The 22,782-nt window shown below is 37.4% G+C and overlaps 1 protein-coding gene across 2 annotated transcripts in view; it reads right to left on the reverse strand.

Annotated features, from left to right (window-relative positions):
* Window positions 1-4,687: 4,687 nt before the first annotated feature.
* Window positions 4,688-22,782, reverse strand: part of VPS4B (vacuolar protein sorting 4 homolog B) — a 33,831-nt gene continuing 15,736 nt past the window's right edge. Inside the window, exons 5-11 of one of the 2 annotated variants that reach the window (XM_523954.9) lie at window positions 19,123-19,242; window positions 15,957-16,113; window positions 15,458-15,606; window positions 14,647-14,728; window positions 12,442-12,661; window positions 8,802-8,942; window positions 4,688-6,470 (exon numbers count right to left, since the gene is read on the reverse strand). In XM_523954.9, the coding sequence (XP_523954.2) occupies window positions 6,369-6,470; window positions 8,802-8,942; window positions 12,442-12,661; window positions 14,647-14,728; window positions 15,458-15,606; window positions 15,957-16,113; window positions 19,123-19,242 (971 nt within the window). In that variant the 3' untranslated portion in view covers window positions 4,688-6,368. The remainder of the gene's footprint in view (window positions 6,471-8,801; window positions 8,943-12,441; window positions 12,662-14,646; window positions 14,729-15,457; window positions 15,607-15,956; window positions 16,114-19,122; window positions 19,243-22,782) is intronic. The other variant, XM_009434102.5, reaches the window with a different exon arrangement.

Genomic DNA, 22,782 nt, shown 5'->3' on the forward strand with positions numbered 1-22,782 from the left:
CATTTCTTCAGCCGGACGCGGTGGCTCACGCCTGTGATCCCAGCACTTTGGGAGGCCGAGGCAGGTGGATGACTTGCAGCCTGGCCAACATGGTGAAACCCTGTCTCAACTAAAAATACCAAAAAATTAGCTGGGTGTGGTGGCGGGTGCCTGTAATCCCAGCTACTTGGGAGGCTGAGGCAGGAGACTCGCTTGAACCCTGGAGGTGGAGGTTGCAGTTAGCTGAGATGGCACCACTGCACTCCAGCCTGGGTGACAAGAGCGAGACTTCATCTCAAAAAATAAAATAAAAAGTAAGAAAAGTAAAAAGGTTCTTTCCACCTACCAAAGCTTGGATTAAGGAACCAGATTCTAGTTCTCTAGGAACACTGTGGCTTTGTGGATAGGTCTTATGTGGTAAATCCACTAAAGCTTTATTTTCTAAAGTTGTTAGTTTTTTTTCTTTTACATTATATGTTACTGGAGTTCAGAGAGGGTCCACTGTCAAGTTCGGTTTCTTCAAGCAGTCAGGCAAACAATGAAAGTCACTCTCAGTGGCTCAAACCAAAAACTGAATACAGAATTTCTGTTGACTGAACCCATAGTGATAAATCCAATCATATCTGAAACTTGATTCCTCTGCTTTTTGATCATCAGCATAACCCACTGTCACATATGTTCCAGATAGTTGCTGATATTCAGAATCCTCCAAATTTTCACAAATATACACATTCTAATACTACAGGGCCTGCTGTTTTCCTACTAAATTTTCTTCCTTTCACATACAAAACGTGGTGAATCTGTGAATTCAACTGATTGCCAGCAACCTGCAGGATCAAATACTGAGTTTGGCTTTTGATTACTTAGGCACTGGCTGTCAGAAATTATTTTAGGACAGTCATAGAAGATCCCTGGTTTTCCTTCTCTGCCCTGACCAGCCGTTTGAAGTTCTCATGCTCTGTATTTTGTTCTACAGCAGCTGCAAAGTGGCTCTCCAATGTCTTGTCCTCACTGGACACTTCATTCCGTGTGACCATAGGCAATACTATAGTCAGCTATCTCACTAGGAGCTACCAGAGTCCCATCCAGTTAGATGCCGGTGATGCTGCTATGATCCTATTTTAAATGTCCTGCCATCTGTGTTACTTGCTCAAGATTGAAGGACCTGAGTGGCAGCACCTGATATGCCAAGGTTACATAAAAGGCCCAGGTACTGGCTACCAAGTGATGAAGAAAAATAGGATCTCCCCACTTTGGTTCCTGTGTTGGGAGGCCAGAAGGCAGTTGGATGAACAGCGCCTCTCCAGAGTACATCTGTTTGATGACTGTCTGACTGTCCTGGTCTTCTCTTTTTAATACATTTCCCGTTATTTCTTAGAGTTCTAGAGGGAGAGGAGTCCTAATTCCTGTGATTTGCTGTCAACCAAATTCTTCCTTAAAATTCCCTTTTTTTTTTTAAGATGGAGTCTCGCCCTGTCACCCAGGCTGTAGTGCAATGGCATGATCTCAGCTCACTGCAACCTCTGCCTCCCAGGTACAAATGATTCTGCCTCAGCCTCCTGAGTAGCTGGGATTACAGGCGCCAGCCACCACACCAAGCTATTTTTTTGTATTTTTATTAGAGAGAGGGTTTCACCATGTTGGCCAGGTTGGTCTTGAATCCCTAACCTCAGGTGATCCGCCTGCCTCGGCCTCCCAAAGTGCTGGGATTACAGGCCTGAGCCACTGCGCCCAGCCCCTTAAAACTTCATTTTGAGAAATTAAAAATAAAGATAAAAATATAAAGAAAAGAATAAAAGTGTCCATATTTCTATTCACCAGAATTTAGTCACTTAATTTCTTGAGGTATTTTCAGTCCTAATTTTCTTTTTAGAAGAACACTGGGGGGTGGGGGGCAGAAATTATACATGCTGATTGTTCAAATTTAGGAAGAATACAAAGTAAGTTTCACTCACTCAACAAATACTTGTTGAACACCCATCAGGCACCAGCACTCTTCTAGACACTGGAGATACAGCAGAGAACAAAACAGACAAGAAACTCTGATTTCATAGCATACATGTTAGTGGGAGAAATCACATAAGGAAAATAGTAAATTATATCGTATGTTAGATGACAAGCACTATGGGGAAAAATACAGCCAGGGATGGGGATAAGGAGCATCAGGAGGGCTTGTCATTTTCAGTAGGATGGCCAAGGAAGGTTTCACTGAAAAAGAGACATCGGAATAGACCTGAAGGGGATACAAGAGGTAAAGTAAGTTAAAAAAAAAAAAAAAAAATCAATCTAATAACATCATGAGCATTATGTGGAAGTCATTCCAGATGTCTGTGTGAACATGCAGATTTCTGGATGAATGATTATGGATGGATGGACAGAAAAATCTACTTAGGAGACACTATCATAAAAACAAACGAGAAAAGATTTTTAAGAATCAGTAAATTAGTACCTATTTCTGGATATCTATGTATCTGGATATAAATGCACAGCGTAAAGCATATGAGTTTTCACACACACACACACCCTTTGTATCAACCACCCAGATCCAGATTTGGAATTGCATTAAACCTATAAATTGATGTGGTTAAATTGACTCTGTGTTTTGTAAGTCATCTATCTCATAAACAGGGTCAATCCCTCCTCTTCTTTAGGTCTTCCTTAGTGTCTTTTGGTAACGTTCCATAGTTTTCTACATGTCAGTCTCACCAATCTTTGAGCAGATTTTGAGGCATTTGATGCTCTCTGATACTATTGCAATTAGTATTTTCCTTTTTTTTTTTCTTTTTTTTTTTGAGACAGGGTCTCGTTCCCTCACCCAGGCTGGAGTGCAGTGGTGTGATAATAGCTCACTGCAGCCTCGAACTCCTGGGCTCAAGTGATCCTCCCACTTCAATTCCCCAATAGTTGGGACTATAGGCACACACCACTCTCATAATTTCAATTTATAATTGTTGCTGATAATTGTGACTTTGTATCCTGCAACCTTGTTAAATTCACATTTCTATGTTTATATCAATTTTCTACAATCATGTCATCTGTGAATGACAATTTTATTTCTTCTATCTGTAAGCCTTTCATTTCTTTTGCTTGCACTAGCTAGAATCTGTACAAAGTTGAGAAAAAGTGGTGAGAGTGGGCACCTTTGCCTTTTTCCTGATCTCTGGAGGAATACGCTTTTCAAAAATTCACAATTAAATATGTTGGCTCTATTTTTTTTTGTAGATCTTCTTCTATTAAGAAGTTCCCTTCTATTCCCAGTTTGTGCAGTTCAAAAAAAAGCAAGGGCTGAATTGTATTGCTTTCTATGCATCTATAAAGAACTTGTCTCCTTTATTTCCATAAATGCAGTTAATAGTATTAATCTTCCTATTTTAAGTTACAGGCAGTCCTTGATTTTTTACGGCTAACTGAACTCTTGCTGGTTTCTATGGTATAAATATTCCCATCACAGCAGACTTTAAATTACTAGTATGAGGTCACTGAACTTGCAGCTGGGAAAGATGTACTATCGGTTTTGGTGGGCCAGGGTGAGCTAGTTTGAACACATTTTTGATTGTGTAGTTCTCAATCACCGAGACAGAAATTTATCATAACTTCACTAGACCAGTAAGAACAAAGCCACTTTATAAACTTATCTATTTTATAAGTCTCTCACATAATCCATGAGGTAGATCAAAATAAAAATATAACTCCCTTTTTTTTCCCCCAAGTCTTTACTAAGTACCTAAAAGCACCCAAGACTATATTAATTACTGGGGAAAATGTAACTCTCAAAACTTACAATCTAAATGATCTAAACATGATCAACAGAACATGCTCCAGAGAAAAATCTTAACACAGCAGCAGCAATTTAACTGCTAAAGAAACCCAAAAGTAGGGTGGGGGTAGTTTAGGTGGTCTTCCTGCAAGAGGTTACATGGTTCATCATCATTAGGTTTTAATGGAAATACGTGATGTGGACTAGCAAAAAAAAGAAAGATACCATATTAGAATAAGAGGAGGATACAAATGAAGGGATGAAAGTAGGAAAGAAAAGGGCACCTGTGAAAACTCACAAACTTAAAATAACATTACTGTTAACACTGGGCACTGTGTTGCTTCACTTGCAACATACAGCACCATCAGGTAGGTATGCCTCTTTATCAACTCTGAAAGTGGCTAAATGGTGCTTCTGTGGCACTAATCAAGTACATTCATTCTGTTTTTCTGCATGTAGTTGACAGTGGACTCAGAAGTCAATTCTCTATTGACATGTTTTATAATTATAGAGTCCTTATAGATTTCTCAGGGTAAGACAAAATGCTTTCAAATATCCAGGGTGTAAGTCATAGAGATGCTTAACAACTATGATCTACTTGCTGGCTCAGAAAATGTCTACCTAAACTTTATAATCACCGGTCAAGAGCCAGAGAAATAGAACATGCGCATTCGGATTCCTTTGAGTATCTGTCCATAAAGAACACACAGCAATACTGTATAATTCTGAGGCTGATAAACAGGTAAGATGTATAAATTATCTTATCCACAAAGAATTCAGTGTTAGTTTACTAAGTTAGTTCTCAATCCTCACATGAAAGTCATTGAAAAACAGAATTTTCATATATACATTAATAATTTTAATGATTTCTTTATATCTAACCAATTTAGGTAATATTTTCTTTTACACAGAAGGTCCCAAAATAAAGAATAATACACAGAATACAGTCAATAGGTTATATCAATTTACTTCACGTAAGAGCATAATTCAGGCCTTTTCCATTTAATAACAAAAACAATCTGTACAGAAAACCCAAAGGCAACCACATAGCATATGTAAAATGTGCAAATACACTTTAAAATGCAAGTTATTCTATAGCATTTGCAAGATAGAATTTCACTGTAATTAGGGAATCTAGTTCATCCTAACTTAATAGTCTTTTGCATGTATAGACAATGCAATTCTACAAGGCACAACTCAGCGTTGATGCTAAAGTATGAAACACATCCTCAGATTATTTATTTGAAAATATTAAAATAGCATCATGTTTATTATTTTTTAATGAGTCATGAGCTCATTTCTAAAGCTTCATAAAGCATTACACTGATAACATATGTGTGGTCAGGACAAACTGTTCCCTGAACTTAAAAGGTGAAGGACAAGACCCCATATTATTATCCTGTATTAAAAAAGGAAATATACATATATGTACACAGACACCCCATATCACAGACAAGAAACTTCCCATAATTCAAAGGGAGACCATTTCCTTATTAGCAAAGGTGCGCATTACAGTATTTCATGACAGTTAAAAATTACACACCTACCACCTGTTTTGGTCAATCTTGCTACAAAAAGACACTGAAATAGACAATTTTCTTCTTTAAGGTAAAGACAATGTCTAATTTAGAAAATCTTCCTCTTGAGATTGCACAGTGAAAGGTATCATTTAATTAAATATAAAAGCTTACCGTTTTTGTTTTTTTTTGAGACAGAGTTTTATTCAGTCGCCCAGGCTGGAGTGCAATGGCGCTATCTCGGCGCCCAGGCGGGAATGCAGTAGCGCGATCTCAGCTCACTGCAACCTCTGCCTCCCAGGTTCAAGTGATTCTCCTGCCTCAGCCTCCTGAGTAGCTGGGATTACAGACACTCGCCATCATGCCCAGCTAATTTTTGTATTTTTAGTAGAGATGGCATTTCACCATGTTGGCCAGACTGGTCTTGAACTCCTGACCTCAGGTGATCCACCCATCTTAGCTTCCCAAAGTGCTGGGATTACAGGCATAAGCCACCATGCCCAGCCAAAGCTTACGCTTTTAAAGAAATTATTTAAATCTACACAGAAAAAAATATCAACTTATTAAAAACTATTAAGAGCACTGTCTATAATTCAAAATCTTTCAAACCCAATCACAAAGCTCTTTGCTGTTTTATTGCCCATCCCTGAGTAAAGATTCTATCATTTGTAATTTTTTAATAATGTAAATAAATTTTACATTGATAAGAATGATGTTTAACAATTTTTTTGAAAATATAAAATAAACCCTATATCATTTTAGTAAAAAAAAAAAAAGAAAATATAAATGCTCTTTGCAAAGACCACCATTCATAAAAATTGTAAATATTTGTATGTCAATTTCTGACATCCTTTTTACTGGGTAATTTCTGTTTTTATGCCATTCATATATCGCTCATTTCCTCATAACCTGTTATTTTGTACCTTTTGTTAATAGGAGTATTTAATAAGTAATGGAGGAAAAGTACAATATAAAACCTAATGGAACTCTGAAGTGAGATGTGTATTTCCCTGTGGTAAAAGAGTTTTACTGGAAACAATTAATGCGATCCAAAATAGACAAAAATATCTATGAAAGAAAGAATACATATGGTAAGCATCTTCCTTGTCTTTGGCTTAGCCTTCTTGACCAAAATCTTCTGTAAACTTCTTTAATTTCAACAAGTCATGTTCATTGACTGTAGGTTTTGTGTTAGATAGTGACCGCAACATATCCGACTGTCAGGGAAAAAGAAGGGTAGGGAGGATATTAATAATAGAGTTAACAAAATAAAAAACCGTCATATTATCATTATTGCTATGAACTTTAACCTAAGTTTAAATATGAATATTTGCAGTCTGCCATAAGATACTAACGATAAACTCCCTATTCTTTTTTTTTTTTTTTGAGTTGGAGTCTCACTCTGTTGCTCAGGCTGGAGCGCTGTGGCGTGATCTTGGCTCATTGCAACCTCTGCCTCCCAGGTTCAAGAGATTCTCCTGCCTCAGCCTCCCAAGTAGCTGGGATTACAGGCACCTGAAACCACACCTGGCTAATTTTTGTATTTTTAGTAGAGATGGGGTTTCGTTTTGTTGGTCAGGCTGGTCTCGAACCCCTGATCTCAGGTGATCCGCCTGCCTCTGCCTCGCAAAGTGCTGGGATTACAGGCGTGGGCCACTGCACCCGGCCCCTATTCTTTCACAGATCTTTCATGATCTTTGATCATGTTATTCCTTTGTGTAGAAACGTATACTTTCTTCCCCTGAACTGATCAAATGGCTCCCCAATACTTATCAGAAGGACAATCCCCTTAGTCTGAGGATCAAGGCCTCCAAAGTATGTTCATGGTCTAATTTCTGGCCTTATCTCTTTTTCTTAAACAAGAGATCAATTTTCCAAGTCAGTATAATTCAAAAGGAAAATATCATTCACTTACACTTAAGTGAAGCAGAATACCATTCTATGAAAAATCAACTAACCAGAATTTTAAAATAATTAGTTACAATTAAGATCGAAATGGTTAGAAAAATATGCTAATATCAGAGATTCATTAAAAAACTAACTTCTAAGCCTAGACTCCTGTAAAAGGATATGAAAAATAATGAAAAGGACCACTCTAAGTTACTAAAAATTCTTCAAAGCTGAACAAAGTACAAAAAATAAAAAATAATACACCAAGGATTAAAACAAAGGGGTTTCTGAGTAACCTCTCAGATAAGCATTATGGTTAGTTCACACACAAATATATGGGTGTATACACATTTACATGTATATCTATGTACCATGTAAAAGTTTCTCCTCTGGAAGTTACTATTAAACCTGCCATTAAAGGTCTTTGAAGATCTGAAACTGACAGAAAATTTTGAAAACTGAGAATGTTCTTCTGTAAGTAAACAACTTTTCAATCACCCTAAGTTCCCTAAAAATAACATACCTTGCAAAATAAGTCTTGTAGATTATTTTAATTCTTCCAATATAAACTATATTAACTGTAATTTTTAAAAATAAAAATAGAACTACAATATTTAAACTTTCTATGGAGCTTTGAGAAGTGAAATAGAAAACACTATAAAAACGATGATACAAGCATTAGTATTTCTGGTTTTTGTTTTTGTTGTTGTTGTTTTTTGAGACAGAGTCTCGCTCTGTTGCCCAGGCTGGAGTGCAGTGGTGTGATCTCGGCTCACTGCAACCTCTGCCTCCTGGGTTCAAGCTATTCTCCTGCCTCAGCCTCCCAAGTAGCTGGGACTACACGCACGTGCCACCACGTCTGGCTAATTTTTTGTATTTTTAGTAGAGATGGGGTTTCACCGTGTTGGCCAGGATGGTCTCGATCTCCTGACCTCATGATCCACCCGCCTCGGCCTCCCAAAGTGTTGGGATTACAGGCATGAGCCACCGTGCCTGGCCCTGTTTTTTGTTTTTTTTTGGAGACAGAGTCTCGCTCCGTTGCCCAGGCTGGGGTGCGGTTGTGCAATCTCGGCTCACTGCAACCTCTGCCTCCCTGGTTCACGTGATTCTCCTGCCTCAGCTGAGTAGCTGGATTACAGGTGTGCACCACACTGCCTGGCTAATTTTTGTATTTTTAGGAGAGATGGCATTTCACCATGTTGGCCAGGCCGTTTTCAAACTCCTGGCCTCAAGTGGTCTGCCCGCCTTGGCCTCCCAAAGTGCTGGGATTACAGGCGACTTCTGGTTATTTTTAAAAATCTGAGATGCAGGGGAAAAAAATATTTCACCAATCCTATTTTTTAGTTAGGTCTTTACAATAATTATACTCTATATGAGCATTTTGGAGATATTCTAGCTATAAGACCTGTAAAGTCAGAATCTTGTGCTTTAAAAAATAGCTTTTTCACTTAAATGTTCCTCTAAACCCAAGAAAATAGTTTAAAAATAATGACTTTTTATATTTTAAGTTCAATTAACTTCATAATTTTTAATGAGTCAACAATATTAAGTAAAATACACCTGTTTATACTAAGATTTTCCAGCAAATCTTATATAACTGAAAATTATGAAGTATGATGTTTTAAAATATTTTCTTAAAAACAAACAAAATTTCAAACCATGGAAACAACTGGTTCCAAAAGTTTATCTCCAGGGACATCCATCCATGTCATTTCAATGGCACCAGGGTCACCTGGAGAGCAAGGTGTTAGCAGATCATCTACAAGATGGTTAGGATCAGCTCGGGAAGGTCCGCGAACCTGAAATAAACAGTAATCTGAAATATGTATTTGAAACAAAATTGAACATTAAGACTTAATCCATTACCAGGAAAGTTAAAATGTATAATAGTTCTGTATGTTTTATTAGAATGTTTACTTTTGGAAAAAAAATTAAGAATATACAACAAAAAGTAGTTATCCCCTGGGTAATGGGATAGATTTTGGTTGCTTTTAGTTTTTTTTTTTGAAAGGGCATCTTGCTCTGTCACCAGGCTGGAGTGAAGTGGCACGATGTCAGCTCACTGCAACCTCCACCTCCTGGGTTCAAGGGATTCTCATCCCTCAGCCTCCCGAGTAGCTAGGATTACAGGCATGTGCCACCACACCCAGCTAATTTTTTTTTTATTTTTAGGAGAGACGGGGTTTCACCATGTTGGCCAAGATGGTCTTGATCTCCTGACCTTGTGATCCGCCAGCCTCGGCCTCCCAAAGTGCTGGGATTACAGGTGTGAGCGACTGCACCCAGCTGCTTTTAGTTTTTTTCTTGATGCTTTCTATATTTTGAAATTTCCTACAATAAATTATTTGTATGATCACACATAGAAGATGAGTTAAAAAAAAAATAGTTACCTGTGGCTTTCTCTTTTTCCCCTCTAGTGCTTAATAAGTGGTAGTAATCTTAAAGACCAAAAACAGATATATTAAAAAATTCTCAGAAGTTGCTCTATAGCTGAGAAACTTCTGTAATATTTGGAACTTTAGTATGAAACTACTGAATCTCTTTCAACAAAAATGCTCTCAAATCTAAGTGCAAAATTGTATGCTAAATGCAGTATCAATGCCATTTTATCATGTACAACTTATTTATAAGTTTTAACAATATCCAGAAAAAGAATCTTTGTGACATAGTCACATGTAAACATTTAGATGGCAATAGTCTGCATCAACTTGGAGGCACTTTTTTTTTTTTTTTTTTGAGACGGAGTCTCGCTTTGTAGCCCAGGCTGGAGGGCAGTGGTGCGATGTCAGCTCACTGCAACTGCAACTTCCACCTCCAGGGTTCAAGCAATTCTCCTGCCTCAGCCTCCCGAGTAGCTGGGATTATAGGTGCCCGCCCCCACGCCGAGCTAATTTTTGTATTTTTAGTAGAGATGGGGTTTTATCATGATGGCCAGGCTGGTCTCGAACCCCTGACCTTGTGATCCGCCCACCTTGGCCTCCCAAAGTGCTGGGATTACAGGCGTGAGCCACCGCGCCCAGCCAACTTGGGGGCACTTTCACATCTGTTTCACAATGATCGACTTTAAATATTATCTCAGTATTAGTGTAGATGTGAAGAAATACATGCTCTCACCTTATTATGTGTATTTTACTGTCTTTACTCACTAATATTTTAGCTGCATGAGGTCAGGGATTTTTGTCTTTTTTGACTGCTCTACTTTCTGATCTACCACCAGTCCCAGATTAGTATTTTAGAAATAAAATACTAGTAAATGCAAAAAATAAACAGGGAATCTTCTTCTTGTTAACTGAAATAATCAGCTTTAAAAGAAGTAAAGGATGGAGCCGCTGAGAGGTCTGCTGCAGCTGGTGATCCCCAGCTGCAGAGATAAAACTCATCTGGCTGTGTCACCTTCATCCCACTAACAAGGACCTGGCTTCGGCGTCATGTGAGCTCACCCTGGCAGTAATATGCAGAATTGAGTGATAAACTCTCAGTAGGAAAGGACTGAGTTCCTATGCATTTATAGTTTCTAAATGGGAAAGAGAATTTAAGAAAAAACATAATGGCTGTGGCATAAACTTAACAGTACTTCAGTAATGAAATGGCTGAAGAAGGGTGGATGAGTAACATTCCCTAGGCATCTGAAGTACCACGACTGGTGTTTTATGAGTATTATATCACTTCATTATTGGAAAGGACTTCAAAATAGCATTATCACATCCCCATTTTAGAAATGATAAAAATGAGCTTTAAAGAAGTAATAGAATTTGCTCAAAAAGGTATAACAAGTAAATGGTGCCAGGCTTCATATTCAGATTTTAATTCAAGCTTGTTAACTTAAAAAAATCTTATTATGGTATATGATAAATATACGTATGTGACTTAGTCATATTAGTCTTGACATACATTATGAGATTAGGTTTGCTAATAGTTTTTCACATGTATGTTCATGAGTAATACTGGATACTGTTGTTCACAGCAAAAGGGTTGGTCCAGATTACCTAGTTCACTGTTACTCAAACTGGGTATCTCAAGACCACAGCCTTCTTATAAAACTTTATCTCAGCCATAGATGCTTAACTTGTTCTTGCAGACAAAACAGAACACAGGAGGGGCAGGATAGCAGAATGGCTGAGATTTCAGATTCGGAAACACACCTCACCTCCAGGCAAATCACACGTCTGTCCCACTCTAGCTACTGTGTTAGCACCTGCGTCCAAGACTAACCACCATTAGGTGGCTGGCTACATGTACCTCTCTTGCTGATTTTTGTGAAGACCAAATGAAATAGTAAGATAAAAGATAGAACACAGTGCCAGGCATGTGAATATTTAAAAGATATTAGCTATTATTATTTTTACTTTATGAGGTATAAATGCACCAGATTCTGCTCAAAAATATTCTAGATGTGTCAGAAGCAGCCTTACATCTGTACATTTAAGTTTCTACACTTATATCAAAATAATACACAAATACTTCAAAAATCATTTCATAGGAAAATTTAAAACACATTAGGATGATTAATAAGGGCTTTTCTTTTTTTAAGACAGGGTCTCACTGTGTCACCCAGGCTGGAGTACACTGGTGCAATCTCGGCTCACTGCAACCTCCACCTCCTGGGCTCAAGAGATTCTCCCACTTCAGCCTCCCAAGTAGCTGGGACTACAGGAGTGTGCCACCACATCCAGCTAATTTTTGTATTTTTTATAGAGATGGGGTTTCGCCATGTTGCCTGAGGCTGGTCTCTCCTGAGCTCAAGAGATCTGCCCACCCCGGCCTCCTAAAGTGCTGGGATTACAGGTATGGGGCACTGCACCCAGCCAAAAATGGCTAATAAATAAACTTTATTAAAGAACTTGTTTCAGTGACACAGAAATATGTCTATTATGTAAACCCACTTACGGTATTATTATACAACACTGAAATCCTCCCAAATTCTTTGAAGACGAACCAATGATGGTCTTGAAACTTGATTTTAAAAATACAGAAAAGGGGCCAGGCACAGTGGCTCACGCCTTTGGGAGGCCGAGGTGCGTGGATCACCTGGAGTCAGGAGTTCGAGACCAGCCTGGCCAACATGGTGAAATCCTGTCTCTACTAAAAATACAAAAAATTAGCCAGGCGTGGTGGCACACGTCTGTAATTCCAGCTACTCAGGAGGCTAAGGCATGAGAATTGCTTGAACCCGGGAGGCGGAGGTTGCAGCGAGCCGAGATAGTGCCACTGCACTCCAGCCTGGGCAACAGAGTGAGACTGTCTCAAAAAAAAAAAAAAAAAAAAAAAGATAGGAAAGGATAGATAAAAATGACTTACCTTTTTAAAATGAGTAGCTGACTGTACTTTCCTAACAGGCTGCATAAGGGCATCACGTACAATGATGCTTATATCTGCCCCTGAATAACCATCTGTTTTCCTCCCAAGTTCCCGAAAGTCTGCTTCCGTGAGACTGTTCTGAGTGGTCCCCAGGTGCAGTTTAAACATTGCTGCTCGGGCATGGGGTTCCGGCAAGGGAATATAAATTCGTTTCTCAAATCTTAAAAGAGAAATTACATCAAGAATATACTTAATTGAAAATTAGGATATTTCCAAGAAGAAACAGACACTAAGTTAAGTGGGCCTGTATGTGCCAAGGTTAAACATATATATTTAGGTTAAAGGGATAATATCCAGAACACATTAAAAACAAACAAATAAAATCAAAATAGCCTGGGAGCCAGTTTGGAGTGGCTGAATCTTTCGTGCATTTTTGGGTTATTGTGGCCACAGTGTTCCTATGTCTGGAATTCATGAAATAAAAAGAGGTCCTACAGGGTTACAGTTTCCCACAAAATTGTACTCTGAACTCTTGATCAAGGGACTAATGATTAACAATATAAAACAGGAGTAGAGATGACACAGTAATTCTCTACATTCAAAACAGAATTACCTCACAATCTTATAGGATATATATTACACAAAATGTCCACTTTAATGAATACATCCAGAACAATCCTATATTATAAAGAATAAACACTATGTTTCATTAACAATAATTTTGCTTGCTTTCTTAGAATTTCGGTATTTGGAGACAGAGAAGCAGTGATGAGGGATAATTTAAGTGGTCTGAGCAGACAGTTTTTTCTCCAGGTAACTCTCTGTGACAATGAAAAGAATTTAAAGTTTCCATTGCCTCTAGAGATGGGTGCAGAATAAGGCAATTTTTCAAAAATACCCTGCACATTTCCTTTCTTGGTACTGGATGGTAAGCTAGAATGCTGGCGCAAATCATCAAGTGAATGGGATAAAAGTGGCAAAAACTGAGGTGCTAATTTTTACCATACAAAATAAATGAATGTAATACAGAACTGTGAAGAGTGAAAAGTGAAGAGTCCGTATACCTTTCCTAGAGCTGAAGTTTCATTTTCAACTTAAAAATTAGATAGATAGATGTGTGTGTGTATACATATATACATATACACATATACATATATACACACACACACACATATATATATATATATTTTTTTTTGAGATGGAGTCTCACTCTGTTGCCCAAGCTGGAGTGCAGTGGCACAATCTTGGCTCACTGCAACCTCCGCCTCCTGGGCTCAAGCGATTCTCCCACCTCAGCTTCCCGAGTAGCTGGGACTACAGACAGGTGTGCGCCACCATGGCCAGGTAATTTTTTTGGATTTTAGTAGAGACAGCGTTTCACCACGTTGCCCAGGGTGGTTTTGAACTCCTGAGCTCAGGCAATCTGCCCACCTCGGCTTCCCAAAGTGCTGGGATTACAGGCATGAGCCACCGCACCCGGCCTGACATATAGTTTTTACTAAAAAAAAAAAAATCTTGGCTGGGCGTGGTGGCTCACATCTGTAATTCCAGCACTCTCGGAGGCTGAGGCGGGTGGATCATGAGGTCAAGAGATTGAGACCATCCTCGCCACATGATGAAATCTCGTCTCTACTAAAAATATACAAATTAGCTGGGCGTGGTGGTGCATACCTGTAGTCCCAGCTACTTGGGAGGCTGAGGCAGGAGAATCACTTGAACCTGGGAGGTGGAGGATGCAGTGAGCCGAGATCGCACCACCGCACTCCAGCCTGGCAACAGAGTGAGACTCCGACTCAAAAAAAAAAAAAAAGAATCTTACCTGGTTATCTTATTTTGACTTATAGAATTGCCATTTTGCTAAAATTTTATATAAATGGTTTTTACTGAATTGTCAAACTATGTTTATAAATTTTTGAAGCATCAGTGCCCACCAAACTTAATCAGAATGAAAGGTAAGCATTAGGTAATATATTTTCTAATATGAAAGACAGAAGTGTGTGGAAATCTTGTATATTTGATAAACTAGGGAAACAAACAAGCAAATGACCACCCTTCTCCCCCTCAAGGCAGGGGAGCAACAGGGTTAGAGCACATTACAAATCTTTTGAAAAGTTGTTAGAATGCCTCCTGACAAGACAAAAAGGGAATTATCATCTACTTGTTCCATCTGCAGTGAGAAATAAGATATTTACTGTATTATCCTACCTTCGCCTAATGGCAGAATCCAGAACCCAGGGTATATTTGTAGCTCCCAGAACCAAAATTCCATCATTGTCTACACCAACCCCTGCATTAAAATAGGTAATGCTTTAATTAATTTGTCATTTTGGTGTTCTTTAAACTTCTTCCATATATTCTGTTAAGAAATGTTGTGCTTTACCATTAAAGTGCTTCATCTTGAGAGTCTGTCTTTGAAAAAGAACTGTATTTAATCAAATATCACCTTACGGCAATATGATCCAAATACACTATGATGCAATATGATGCAAATATATGAATCAAATCTCCCAGACTGTGGAAAATACTATTAACATTCGTTTCAAAATATTTCTTGAAAAATTTCATTCGAAGTCTACATATTACTCTTACTGAAGTTGTTCCTGGTATATTATAAATGAATACATTAAATCTCTTTTCTATTTATGTCAGTGAGTCCTACAAGATAATTACAACTGAGTAAAAATTATGTATGCATATGGAAGACAATTGGAATTAAACATGGCAAAATGAAACAGTTTGTTAGAATGGAGAAATTCTGCTTGAATTTTTCATTACTGTTATAAAAATTGTTATAAAATAAACAAAAACGACTTTAAAAATCAATAACATTAAATTAGCCGGGCATGGTGGTGCGTGCCTGTAATCCCAGCTACTCAGGAGGCTGAGGCATGAGAATTGCTTGAACCTGGGAGGTGGAGGTTGCAGTGAGCTGAGATCGTGCCACTGCACTCCAGCCTGGGCGACAGAGTGAGACTCCATCTCAAAAAAAAAAAAAAAAAAAAATTAGTAACACTACCTTGCATTTGCACTAGGAACTCCGTCTTAATTCTACGTGCGGCTTCACTTTCATTTTCACTTCTTGAACCACAGAGAGAATCAATTTCATCAATGAAGATAATGGAGGGCTTGTTCTCTCTGGCAAGTTGGAATAAATTCTTAACCAGTCTAAAAATAAATGAAAACTTTTAAGTCTCTAAAAAATAGTAAAAGATTAAAACAAATTAATATATCAATATTACAAGAACTCTGTAGATTAAAAAGCCTAATCATGTTTCAGGTACAGAAAATAAGAATGCTACAACTGGATAATTCACTTTATGATTTACTAGGTTGTAGATATATGCTATCTTTTCCCACAAAAGAAATTCTAGATTAGAGACTGATTTGACAGAGAAGTGAGTACCTATATTACATGACTTCTCTGAATATCTATGAGTGATGTAAGAAATCTATTAAGGACTGATACAGTAATTACAGGCAAAGAAAAAACTTTAAAAAATTGATTTACTACTTACTTTTCACTTTCACCTAGCCACTTAGAAACAAGATCAGAGGAAGATATTGAAAAAAATGTTGAGTTGTTGGCTTCTGTTGCTACAGCTTTGGCTAAGTAGGACTTTCCCGTTCCAGGCGGCCCAAATAATAGGATTCCCCTCCAAGGTGTTCTCTTGCCTAAAATTTACATTTAGAAAAATGTCATGAGAATTTTAACACTTAATTGCATCATCTATACTGAGGAATACTCTGAAAAGATTTTCACTCTAAACCTCTAAGGATTAAAACAATATTTTAAAAATAAATCAATCTAAGGTATGTCTTAAATATATTTTGTTTCTTCTAGAGACTACTTTATCAAAAAGATACTTACATAACATAAGCCTTCTAACAGGAAGTACATTTGTTTGCTCATTCATTCAATCAATATGTATCAAAACCGTAACATGTGCACAGGCAAAAGGATTTCTGCCCTGCATGGAGTCTAGTAGGGGAAAAGAGTTCAGTTAAAAGGTACTTTCTGATCATCTACTGTGTACACTGCTTGATACCAGAATATTGTACAAAAATTATATCCATAAAAAATGGGCAGCTGGAAGAGATTTTCTTTGAATATTTATGCTCTTTGGAAAAGCGAACCTAACAAAGTTTGGATGACTTGTGAGTTTCTGCTGAATTCTTGATTCCACAGGAAAGCACAGGTTAGTGTTATAGGTAGCAGACTTTCTTTTATTTTTTTTTGAGACGGAGTCTCACTCTTGTTGCCCAGGCTGGAGTGCAGTGGTGCGATCTCGGCTCACTGCAACCTCTGCCTCCTGGTTTCAAGCGATTCTCCCGCCTCAGCCTCCCAGGTAGCTGAGATTATAGGTGCCCGCCATTACGCCTGGCTAGTTTTTGTATTTTAGTAGAGACGGGGTTTTACCATGTTGGTCAGGCTGGTCTCGATCTTCTGACCTCAGGTGATCTGCCCACCTCAGCCTCCGGCTAGGTAGCAGACTTTCATGGTTGGGTAACAAAAAGGTGATACTACCTTAAATCCTAGTTTTGCCAAAATATAACCAGCAAATACATCAACTCTTCGAGCCTCAATTTTGCTAATGAGCAATTATAATCCTGCCTAAAATAAAACAGGTGGGTTACAGCTGGCAGTAAACTATCAAACATACATTTAAAAAACTATGGCTGGGCATGGTGGCTCATGTATGTAATCCCAGCACTTTGAGAGGCTGAGACGGGTGGATCACCTGAGGTCAGGAGCTCGGGACAACTGTGGCCAACATGGTGAAACCCTGACTCTAGTAAAAATACAAAAATTAGCTGGGTGTGGTGGCAGATGCCTGTAATCCCAAATACTCGGGAGGCTGAGGCAGGAGAATTGCTTGAACTCGGGAGGTGGAGGTTGCAGTGAACTGAGACCACGCCATTGCATTCCAGCCTGGGCGACAAGAGTGAAACTCTGTCTCAAAAAAAGAAACAAAACAAAACAAAACAAAAAAAACTGCTAGGTGCAAACTATGGATGTGTACACAGTATCTGCAAAAGAATGATATGCAGATGAATAACACTGTTTCACTTAACTGTTATGAAAGCAACTGTTACTTGAATTTCATTTTCCTATTTTACATGTATACATTTACAAGTCAGTGTCTGAGTATGGTACATATACCACTGGTATAACATGAAATACTTTTAGGTGGTATATACTTTAAATAATTTTTTAATGTGTATTGGAAAAACACTTTTTTTTCACTTATAAAGGCACAAAGCAGTCTTTTCAATAACGTTACTAAGTAAAAATATGCGAGATGATTTAAAGTTCAAATACAGGCAAAATAATCTTTGGTGTTAGAAGTCGAGAGAGAGAGATGACCTCTCGGGAGGAATGAGGCAGAAGGCTCCTGCCAGGTCCCTGGCAATGCTGTTATTTCTGGATCTGGTTGATGACACTGGCATGCTTGCTTTGTGACAATTAAGGAAGCCCAACACCCAGGGGCTCCTGTATGTCTCTGTATCTTTATGCTATACTCTAGTAAAAATGTTGTTCTAAAAAATAAGCAAAGAAAAATATTAAAAATTAGTAATGGTACACATACATGGAAAAATTCATGAAGATGATACATCAATGACTCATGTTTGAGAAAAACTGGTATAAGTAATATACCACAAAATGAGTTCAACCATATTTTTGTGCTTTTATAGGATTATGATGTCAACTTTTATGCTGTTAAGTTTCATACTCCTGAAGTTGGGTAGTAAACTGCACCTTGAAGCTAGGTGGACAGTGCGTGGCCTACAGGCTTTTTGCTGTTCATCACTGCTCTATACGATACGACTGTCTGGACTCTTCAGTCTGAGGCCAACATTGCAGATTTGCTGTTGACATAAACCAACATGTTTGCAAAAGGAAAAACCTCTGACTGTCAGACTGTGGGTGTGGCCATATTACAGTCAAGGCTATCAGTCACAAGAAGGATAATATAAAGGAATGGTTTAGCACAGACATATCACTTACTGCTGGAACTAGAACTTGTAAGTTTCCCCAGATGGTAGGTCAGCAATATTCTCTTCACAGTGATAATGAAATGTCCTTTTGCTACTAGAGGTTATGCACTTCCTCTGAAACTGTTAAGTGATTCTTACTCCTCTTTTTAAGAAATAGAAATACTCTTTAAAAATTAATACATAACCATTGCAAAAATTCAGATGAAAGTCAAAAGTAAAAATCTCCTATAATCTTATCCCCTAGGCATATATTAATATTTCTATGTCAATCTAACTATACTTACTTCTCAGCATACACATTTAACAAACATGGAATCATACTATTCAGTTTATAACTGCTTTTTGATCTTTGCAATAGATGTGGACATTCTTCAATAAAATACAATGCAGATTTCAATTTATTAATGTAGATGTACACTCTATTTTACTGAGTGCATAGTATTCCACTGCATGTTGGTGAATTACCCTACTGGTTGACATTTAGGTTGTTTTGCAATATATATACACTGCAAATATGGATATGTATAAGAAATAAAACATCTTGTATAAAGATATATCACCACCTTTTAACAGTCACAATTTATTTAAGATAATTCATTAGTGACAAGAATGACAATGCTTCACCTCAGTCATCAATGAACTTTTACAAACTCATGAAATAAAATTATTTAAAAGTTATGTCACCTGTAAAAAGATGAGGAAATTTAATAGGCAGTATCACAGCCTCTTTCAGTGCTTCTTTGGCTCCTTCAAGTCCAGCAACGTCACTCCATTTCACATTTGGTCGTTCTATAACAATGGCACCTGCAAAAAATTACGTTATCTTTAAATTAAGAAAGACTATTTCACCAAAGTTAGAAGACAACATGAAATAATGATGTTAAAGAAACGCATTATAAAATTGGGAAAGTTTTATGTACTAACAACCTTTTTGAAATAGCATGAGCAGGAAGCAGGTGTTAGGGAGTAGTCAATAGGACTAGGAACCAGGTGGATGACTAGATAACCTGGGGCATGTTACTTTACCCTTCTGTTTCAGCTTCCTCACTTGTGAAATGAAAATAATACCATCTGCCCAAACTACTTAGATAGGTTGGTGAGAAAATCAAATGATATAATGAATATTAGAGTGTTTGGAAAAGCACCAAACGTTCCATAAGGTGGTTATATTTGAATACATTGATTTTGGAGTATCAAAAGTACTTGTTCTACCATTTCTCCTGTTAACCAAAAGAAAAGGTAATCTAATCCTCTCCTCAACCACTGGAAAAAAAAATATGCTTAACAAATTTAACTCAAGATAGGCAGACAGACAGAAGGGAGAAGGAAAAGGAGAGAGGAAAGGAAGGAATGGAAGCAGATGATGGGAAACCGAGAAAAGATACCCCTGCAGATTTGCAATACTTTCCTAAGATTTGCCCAAGTTTCTATTTGGCTGCTAAATAGATCTATTTACAACTTTTGTTAATTAACAAAGTTAACTTACAGGGAAGATTTAGCTTCTGAATGCAGTATATTCAAAAGCCAAAGCAATTACTGCAGTTAAGAGTCCAAGAAGGATGTCTTTTAATATAGCCTACTGACAAATTTTCTAGTTCTCTTTTATCAAAAGCTTTTCTAATTTTCTAGAATATGGAAACTGTTCCACTATAAACTATGAAGCAGCCTGTTCTAAGATGACATGTAGTTAGTTGTTTTAAGTATAACAGAACACCACCACTTATACAATCTATTACTTTATGAAATCACTGCTACTGATTGTTTCTTCTTGTTAGGAAAGATAATCTGTTACTCTAAGACTAGTTACTAGCAACTTACTTCCCTAAATTATGAAAATCTTTAGCTACTAGATTAAAATTAAATGAAACCATAAGCATTTTGTATTCCAAAAGTTCAGACTACTATAAAGTAAGAAAAAAGTAAATTCACTTCGTCTTTTTTATGTTTCATTAAGATTAGTAATCCTAGGATTTCATGTCAGTTAAACAAAAATAAACTTATTTTATATATGTATACCGTCTGACTAACTCAAGATTTCTGCTATAAATTTTAAAAATGTGTCATGATTTGTTTTCATATATAATACTTTTAAGTTAAAAGGTGACTTTGGAATGTTTACTGCTAAACAATCTCATACTAGACATGGTTTGCAAAATTAAAAAGGGGGGATGGGATTATGAAAAATGCTAACAAATGGAATGTACTTCCAATGATATAAATTTATCCGGTCTTTGACTATACTATTTACTAGTATATTACTTAATCACAAAAAATTCACTGAATAAAATTAGCTAACAGAAAACTCAAATCACAAACCGATTTTTAATTTTAACAAATATACACTTAATATCATAATCTAAAACAGAAGTAAAAGATTTAAAATACTGTTCAAAAAACAAGGAAAAATTCAAAAAAGATACAATAGTATGAAATCCAGCAGCAAACCATTAAAAAGTAGAAAAAAAAGGATATTCAAATATAAAAGGCTAGGACTCCTTTCATATTCTATTTCATCCTGAAATTTCAAATACATTTCCTCATTTAAATGTTTTAAGTATTTGGTTTTTTTTCTCTTTTATTTGTTTGTTTTACATTTCTGGCCCTTATCTTAAGTGATAGGGAATTTAGAGAAATCCCTATTAAAAATTGGTTGTATCGGCCAAGTGCGGTGGCTCACAATTGTAATCCCAGCTCTTTGGGAGGCTGAAGTGGGCAAATCACTTGAGCTCAGGAGTTCGAGAGCAGCCTGGGCAACATGGCCAAACCTCACCTCTACAAACAAACAAACAAACAAACAAACAAACAAAAAAACAAAAAAACTTAGCCGGGCATAGTGGTGTGTGCCTGTGTTCCCAGCTACTCAGGAGGCTGAGGCAGGAGAATCCCTGGAACCCAGGAGTTCCAGGCTGCAGTAAGCCGTGATTGCGCCACTGCACTCCAGCCTGGGCGACACAGCGACACCCTTGTCTCAAAAAAACAAAAAAGAAAAAAAATAATGTATCTTTTTGAAAATTAAAGACATACAACTGATTTTTACCTGGGGCAGGGTAGGGAGAGGGAAACAAAACCAAATCCAATAGAGCAGACAGAAAAAGTGTCTTGCTTTACAACTGGAATAAGGCCACTTGGCACAGACCCACTGGGTTACCCAATAAATGCCAACTGAGTGCACAGTGTGTGCCAGTAGTTTCAGGTGGTGGGGACACCACTACGCTTGAGTGTAAACTCAAGTTTTTGCCCTTGGACTATATCTACCACTGAAGTTCTTGGCATCTAAAGATGTTCTCTATTCATTACCTGGTCTGTTGTCAACACATTATCCTTACAGTGTTTTCCTAGACATCCCAGTAGGGTAGGCAAGACAAAAATACTACCAAAACGAAGACACTAGTATAGCAAGGCTAAAAGTTTGGCTCAGGTAGGTATTTTCACTATTCAGTAACCAAGGCTGAACCTATAAAATGGAAATCCTTCCCAGTTATGCATTCTATTTGGTAAGATTCAAATGAACAAAATACATACTACCAATGGGTGAGCAAAAAATTCAATCTGAAAAATTGTTAGACAATTTATTTCGAAGAATAATCAAATCTCAGTGATTAACAAAGCCAGCCAACAAATAGATGCCTTTTTAGATAAACAGTGCTACCATTTATTGAGTCCCTAGACTTCATCAGATATATTAGGTAGTTTTTACACTGTCATTAATCTTAAAAGCCCTGAAAGGAAGCTATTGCTCATTTCTATTTTAGAGATGAGGGACTCTGACTCTGAGAGATTCAGTCACTTGCCCACAATTAGAAAGTTCTAAGTGGCAGACCCTTGAACAGAATCAAGATCTGAATGGAGCCAAAAACCTATGTCCCCTCTGTTATGCCACTGTGGTATAGTAGAACAGAATGAAAGGGCTTTACAGGTGTGGATGGTAAACACAGAAAGCTTAAACAATTAAATGTAAACAGGAACACTGAAAAGCAGATGAAGAGCAGTTTAGAAACAAAATAAACCATCAATAAGTGAGCTACAGCAACGGCAATAAAAGCCACGTGTAAGTCCTAACTTCTCTCACAGTAGTAAATTTTAATACCATCAAATTTTGCAGTGTGCTAATAGCATAAGGTTTACCTTCTCTAAAAGGCGGCAAATAAACAAAAAGAAAGAGCAAGTTGACTGAGAGCCTTTTAAAGGCAGATGTGAAGCCAAGAAAACTATTATATAAAAAAGACCAAACCATGATCCTAGAGGGCAAACCCTAAGAAAACACTCTAAACAAAGCCAGCACATGACTATTGGGAACCAAAGCCAGTTCTTAAACTTCATTTAAATATAGAGGGAGAACAAAAA

Source organism: Pan troglodytes, chromosome 17 (genome assembly GCF_028858775.2).
Source record: "Pan troglodytes isolate AG18354 chromosome 17, NHGRI_mPanTro3-v2.0_pri, whole genome shotgun sequence".
Lineage (NCBI taxonomy): Eukaryota > Metazoa > Chordata > Mammalia > Primates > Hominidae > Pan > Pan troglodytes.